A 7,302-nucleotide genomic window follows, 5' to 3' on the forward strand; every position below is an offset into this window, starting at 1 on the left:
GTGGGGGGCGGGATTCGGAAGCTGGGGCGAGTGGAGTTTGTCTTCTTCCGTTCCTCGCCGTCTAACGGGGCTGGCTCGGATCGCGGGGGAGGAGAAACCCCCTTGGAACGGTGGGGCGCTAGGAGAGGGACCTGCCGAGCGCTGGCGGAGGCGGCGGCCCCCGAGCGCTGAGACATTGGAAGAGGGACCTGCCGGACCCTGGGGTAGCGGGTGAGGCAGCTCTAGGACACGGGGCTCTTCCGCTCGTCAGAACGCTGGGACAGGGACCGCCGGAGCCGCCGTTCCACCCGCGACCATGCCCGCTCGCGAGTGACAGCCCCTGTGGAATGTGGCAGCGGTTCCCTTCGGCCGGGGACAGAGCCGCCGCCGCCGAGCGTCCCTCCTCTTGTGTGTTCACGCGAGTCCCGCGGGCGGGGGAGTTCGGGGACAGCCGGAGACGCTCCTCAGAGCGCTAACGCCGGGCAGCCCTTTCCTCCTCCTCCTTTGCATTGTTGCGATTAAAACCAATGAACCAAGCTGCTCTGGCCAAAAGCACCAACTAAATCGGTTTGGATGATTCGCGATCTGAGCAAGATGTATCCTCAAACCAGACACCCGGTGAGTAGAGACAAGGCAGGGGGGGTGACACTTGTATGTGGCTCTTGGTTTGTTCCCCCTCCCCTAAGCCTTGGTCCCCAAAGGGGAGGGGGAGGGCTGCAACTGGGAACAATCAGCACAATACACCACACCAGCCTTTCTCCCGCTGTCCGCTTGCCTCCTGCTTGGAGAAAGCAAACGAAAAAAGGGGGAGCGGGGGGGAGAAACAATTGAGTTGTAGCCATTTTCTTATTGTTGTCTTTGGCTTTTCAGGCTCTCCGGTGTAACGATTTTGCTGCTTGTAGTTGCGATCACTCCAGTCTTTTAAAGAGTCAAAGGCAAACTAAAGAAAGAAGGAGGGAGCGAGGGGTGCCAGCTCTTAATCTGATTCTTATTATCCCCAAAGTGTATTCCTTTTCCAGCAGCCTCCGCGGAGGGACCTGTGATTTCCTCCCTTCCTCTCCTCTGCCTCATCTCTCTTTCCCTCCGCCCTCCCTTCACATTCACCCCAGTTTAGCAGTAGGGTCACAGACCCCTCACCCGCTCCACGAGCCTGACAGTTTGATTACAGGGTTGGTGGGTGGGGATGGGGACAGATGATACAGACATGACTACAGACTTCTAATAGAGGGAGGCAAAGGTGCGGACAAGGCTGGAGCGGGCTTGTGTATGTGCGTAAAGGCTGAGTGACTTTTATGTTTCAAAGAGGAAACACTGGTGTGTGCGTGTGTATGTAAAGTAGGTGAGTTATAACAGCCTTCGTCCTTACTGCTGTGTGAGTGACCCAGCTCCCTTAAACACACTGGGCTGGGCATGTGTGTGCGTCTCTGGGACTGGCTTAGATGGGGCATAATTAAAACCTTGTATAATGATCATTATTTTTAGGCACCGCACCAGCCTGCTCAACCCTTTAAATTCACAATTTCCGAATCCTGCGATCGGATTAAGGAGGAGTTTCAGTTTTTACAGGCTCAGTACCACAGGTAATGATGTTTACTTTCCCTGATCCTCGTGTTTGCTTAGCTCTTGTCACTTTTTTTGTTTTGTTTGCAAAGGCGTGAACGTGTGTGGATTGCTTTTGGTGTCTTGTGGGTTGGGTTGTTTGTTTGTTTGTTTGTTTTTTTTGCCTCCTCCCAAGCGGAAAGACCAGTTCCCAGCCCTGCTAGACCAGTGTCAGGAAGCCAACATTTCCACCTCTCGAGTAGTACCGAGGCTGTCTGGAGCTGTGACCATTTGAATGAGGGGGATTTCAAAATATTGTGACTGAGATTTCAAATGTCTCATTGAATATGTTGTTAAAATACTTTGTCAGAGACTCCTAAGAACTGACGGAGAATTAATCTAAAATGTTGGAGTCTCCCTCCAAGTGAGTGAGACTTGTCAGGTTGGACACTCAACCATAAATAAAAGGTCTGCAGTTGGGAGGATAAAGCGACTAAGACAACACTTTGAAGCAGGAGGCCGGAAGAATCAAATGTCAAATATTGGAAATAGGTGTGGGTTTTTTTGGGGGGGGGGGGGAGGGTTTGTTGGTCAAGCCCAGAGAAGTGACTTGGTTGCTTATGGTATTCTCTTCTCTTGACCCAGCTCCTTCATGCCTTCCCCTGAAATGTTGAGTGCTGATAACCTGGAAGCATAGCTGGTGGGCTAGTCAATTAGCTTTTTAGGGTAGAAGAGCATTTTATTCTTCAAGTGAGGAACGACTTATCACAAGATTGTTTTGTGCACTTTTAAAAACAAAACAGCCAAAGATGGTTTTGATGTTTACTACAATGTCAATGGAATGATGTGCAAAATTTTCTTTACAATTTCATCAACAGAAAAACAAACACCGCTTTTCCCTTGAAAAGACATCATTCCCTAAAAAAAGATGATAAACTCAAAGGAACTAAATTATGTGTTTGTAGGTGTTTTTTTTTTTTTTTTTTTTTTTTTACATTTTTAATATTCTAGATACTGACCTTCATAAGAAGCATTTTCTATGAACCAGTCTTCTTTTTTCAGCATAAGATACATTTTTGCTATATACCATATACATCTGGCTCATGAGAGGAAGATTTTGCACAATACTTGTTGTTGAAAGGGGAAACTAACAAGACTCCACCCACAAACAATAGCTCGAACTTAAATTTTTATTTATATTTTGCAGAAGATGACTGGAAAGGGAAGTAAATGTGTGTTCAAAAGGATGTAAAACTAGCATTATGTAGTACTCATGTTTTTTGTTTTTGTTTTTTAAATGTCTTGAACAGTTTAAAGCTAGAATGTGAGAAGCTGGCCAGTGAGAAGACAGAGATGCAGCGACATTACGTTATGGTAAGCAAGCTGCATAACAAATTCAAATGTGTTTTGGTTTTGTGTACCAAAACAGAAATACATTCATATAGATTATGATAGTATCACTGCTATAGATGAGTTTACACTAGTGTTTTCATTATAAACCCTTACTTTCAGGGGATTTATAACCTGCTTTTAGAAATTCGTTTCTCCTTCAAATTTGCCTTTCAGTATTTAAGTATATGGGAATACTAACAGGAAGCCTGTTAGTCTGTTAAAGACATACCCGAATTAATAGGCATACCTTTTGCTGCTTTTTTTGTTTTGTTACTTCCCACTCCTGTCATTTGTCCATAATGTGATTTTTAGGTCAATCCTTTTTATTTATTTATTTATTTTTTTTCATTTTTCATGAAGGGACAGAACCAAGAATTTCAGAAGCCTTAGGTCTTTCAAAAAATATTGCTCGTGAGCTGTTTGTTCATACTGTCAGTGATCTGAGCTGGGGAAAAAAAAAAAAGATTTTCCCCCATAGTTGTAGTCTGAATGGATAAATAACTTGCATATAAAAAAGGCTCTAAATACATAATTCCATGATGGATCACGACTACAGCAAAGGAGCTGTTTCTGTCTGCTTTCTCGTACGTCTGAGGGAATAGTTGTTTTCCATGTGTACTTGGCCTATAACACAAATATTTACAAGGGTAAATAACCTTAAAAACCTACATTTACCAAAAGCACAAGCATTTACTTAAGTCTCACATTTTGTCCTTCCCATGCCTGATGTGCCTACGTACTGGAGCACATATGTTACTGACATCACACGCTGAACTGAGCTCCCCGCGATACTGAGACACAACAGGAGATATTAAAAATGGAATGTCTGCTTTAACTCTGAATTTCCTTGCTATTTTATTGGTTTGCAACCCATTTATTACATTTTAGCATTTTGTGTTATTAATTTAAAATATTGTATAAATAGGCTGCACGATGTTGCTGATTTATGTGCCTGTCTGGTTTCTAGCACTTTGGGCATTTTTTTGCATCTTTAATGTGTACTAGGGTACAAAATTTAGAGCATTTTCCATATATTTTTCACCATTTCTCATCTTTGACTCTCATTGTCAGGTGTTTCTAGTGGTTTTTTTTTTTTTTATGTGTCTATTCCCTATAAATTTGACATGGAGCAATGTAGAGCTAAAAGCAGAGGGAAAAATAAGATGTTGGGGAAATTCCCATTCTAATTTTGGGAGGTTGCAAATACTGGTAATTTTTTTTTGTTTTGTTTTAGATATATAATATGCTGTTATAGCTGCCATTCAAACTGAATATTGGAAGCAGTTGTATGATTACAGGGTCTAACCGAATCAATCTTTCCTTTTTTCTTAGTATTACGAGATGTCCTATGGGTTGAATATAGAGATGCATAAACAGGTATGCAAACATTTCACTCTGTATGAGAAAGTTACATCAGTCTAATTTTTAAGTAGGAATCTATGTTCTGTGACTTTGTTCAATTGCATGTTTAAGTGGCTGAATATTTTTTGTGCACTGTGGCGCTCTGGTACCTCACTGATGGGTTCAGTACCAGAACTTAGAGAGGTTATTGTGTCTGTACCTAATCGTGCATTATTTCCACATGAATAAGAAGCCTGATTCTGTTGCACATACTCACGTAGTCTTATTGTAGTAAATGGGACTACTTTTGTGAGCTGGGATTATGTGCATGTGTAAGGATTTGTGAGTATGGTTTGTAGGATCAGAGCTATCTAAATTCTGAGCTTTGATTTTTAGGCACATTTATACTTTTTGGAGCCAAATTTACATTCTGAACATTAGGTATCAAGGCAAAAGGCAGTATAGTCTGTGTATGGAAAAGGGACAATTATCTTTAAACAGTGAAACTGGAATGGGAGGAAATTAAAATGGGTCGACACAAGAAATGGATGCAAAACCACGTACTGGTCCCTTGAGACTACTTAATTGGACCTTAATACAGAAATTGTGTCCATTAGTTCCCAAAACTTTTTTTTTGTTAATTCATTTAAGTTTGGGCTCCAACCCTGTATGGAAGAGAATGAAACCAACATCTGACTTCCATTTTCTAGAGTGAAAAGTGCTTGCTTGGTGTTTACTCAGAAGTTTTCTAAAATGAATTGCTATTATTAATTTGCTTACATTATCCAGCAACACTTGCAACAGAATTGAATGGATGGGAGAAGGAATCAATTTAAAAATGTTCAAAGTGTGGGATTTTAAACTTTATTTTGAGTTGTGGAAATTAGATTTCTTTATCTTGTTGGAAGCTGTCAGATACTGGTGAAGTAGTTAAATACTGTTTATTTTTGTTTTACATTAGCATCCCGAGGCACCAGTTATGATCAGGGCTAAACCATAGTAGGCACTGTACATCACAAACACAAAGAAAGAGAGTCCTGGACTCAAGGGGTTCTCAGTCCAAGGTTCCAGTCCTGCAAAGACATGTGCATGTATATAACATTAGACATGTGAGTAGTCCTGTTAAACTTGGTGGTACTGGTCATATAAGTGAGGTTAAGCACATGTGTAATTCTGCAGGATCAGGACCTAATTTAATTTAAGACTAAACAAGTGAGTGTAACAAACACTTGAAAGGAATAGGGGGCATCTGGAGGACCAGGGTAACAGTGATAAGTTTATATGGGCCTTATCCAAAGTTAATTTAAATCAGTGGAAAGACTCCCATTGACTTCCTCAGATTTTGGATCTGCTCCTCAATGCACAGCTAGGTGGTTTCGAGTAAAATTTTTTAAAAATAAATTAGGAATCCAAAATCACTTGGCCACAGGCATTCCAAGATAACCATTGCAGCCAAACATTGTTGAGAAATCAACAAAGTATCTAGAAATACAAAGGATTTAAATGTGTGCGCACTTAAACCTATATACATTTTGCAAAACCTGCCAAGATCTAAAGTCAGTAATAAATAATAAAGTCATAGAATTAAAAACAAAAAATTGGATTTTTTTTTAAGTACACCTCTACCCCAATATAACGCTGTCCTCAGAAGCCAAAAAATCTTACCACGTTATATCAAATTTGCTTTGATCTGCCAGAGTGTGCAGCCCTGCCCCCCCGGAGCGCTGTTTTACCGCGTTATATCCGAATTCATGTTATATCTGGTCGCGTTATATCGGGGTAGAGGTGTATTCCATTTCAGAAACTAGATACTGTTATGGTGCTGGGAACTTTCACAGTATTCTGAAGAAATTATACATTTAATGTGGGGCTTACTAAGGACTAAATTTAATTAAAATAAAATTTTTCCATTGTTGTCATTTTTATTCAGATTAGTAACATAGGCCCAGATTCACAAAGGTATTTAGGCTCCTCCAAACAAAGCTAGGAGCCTAAATACTTTTATGGATCTGGGCTGTTAATGCTGCACCCAAAACACTTTAATACTTTATCAAATGCTGGTGACTCAAATGAATTACAGCTAAGAAACTTATTCGCTATCGCGCTGAAATCTTATCTCTGTGTCTTACATGGCTCCTGTTCTGTCGTTGTGCTGGCTTTTTTTTTTTTTTTTTTGTCCTCCAACATGAAATCTTATAACTAATGTCACAGCATTTCTCTTCTTTTCTCCTGCTGGTGTAGCAACCACAAAATATTTCCTGTCTGTCCCTATAACTGTAATAGTAAGACACAGTTTCTCATAGTAATCCCCGATAGTCTTTCCTAGAGTGTGTGTGAAGTACTTGCAGACTTCCACCTTAAATTTTCCTTTCCTCCTCCCCCAATCTTCAAATTCTACATAGTTGAAATTGAGCAATTCCCCTCTACTCGCCCCCCCCCCTTTTTTTTGCTTTCTAAATTCAATCATATCAAAAATCCCGAGGGCAGTTTATCACATTATGAAATACAGACAGCCCTGCAAACCACCTACTTATTATATTTTCTTTCTTTTTTCCCCCCCTTAAGCACAGAGGCATATCTGTCTTTATTTGTTTTCCTAGGCAGACAGCCTTGGTTCCTCTTAGCTTCTTTTCCAGATGTACTCACTGGATGCCCTTGTAATGGAAAGCAGGCAATAATGCAGTGAAGTTGCCCTGCGGCGTAATTGGGCCTAGTTCTCAAGATCAGGTTAGGCTTATTCACTTATTAGATTTGCGTCTCAGAGGGTTCAAGAGTAGGACTCCCTGGAGTCCTTGGAAGTACCCTAGTAATTGGTGGCCCTGATATTTGAAACCTTTGTGTATTTTTCTGTTAAAGCTTCTGTTCTTCTTGGCTGCTCCCAGCCACAGAGTATTTATTTTTAGAGAAATCTTTCATTGGAACAGAAAATGATGGCTGTGATGGAGTCATGACTCTGACTTAGCAAATTGATAGAAGGATAAACACACACAGCAGTGACAGTGTGGGTGCATGTGTGATGGGGAGGGGGGAGTGATAGTTTTTTCTCCCACC

General features: G+C 41.1%; 1 protein-coding gene across 1 annotated transcript in view; it reads left to right on the forward strand.

The window, feature by feature from the left end:
• Positions 1 to 417: 417 nt before the first annotated feature.
• The window catches only part of LOC135880559 (transducin-like enhancer protein 4), a 118,764-nt gene continuing 111,879 nt past the window's right edge, over positions 418 to 7,302 (forward strand). Inside the window, exons 1-4 of the mRNA XM_065406887.1 lie at positions 418 to 597; positions 1,462 to 1,559; positions 2,829 to 2,892; positions 4,243 to 4,287. Coding sequence (XP_065262959.1) covers positions 553 to 597; positions 1,462 to 1,559; positions 2,829 to 2,892; positions 4,243 to 4,287 — 252 coding nt within the window. The 5' untranslated portion in view covers positions 418 to 552. The remainder of the gene's footprint in view (positions 598 to 1,461; positions 1,560 to 2,828; positions 2,893 to 4,242; positions 4,288 to 7,302) is intronic.

The sequence above is a fragment of the Emys orbicularis genome, chromosome 6 (genome assembly GCF_028017835.1).
Source record: "Emys orbicularis isolate rEmyOrb1 chromosome 6, rEmyOrb1.hap1, whole genome shotgun sequence".
NCBI classification, from domain to species: Eukaryota; Metazoa; Chordata; order Testudines; family Emydidae; genus Emys; species Emys orbicularis.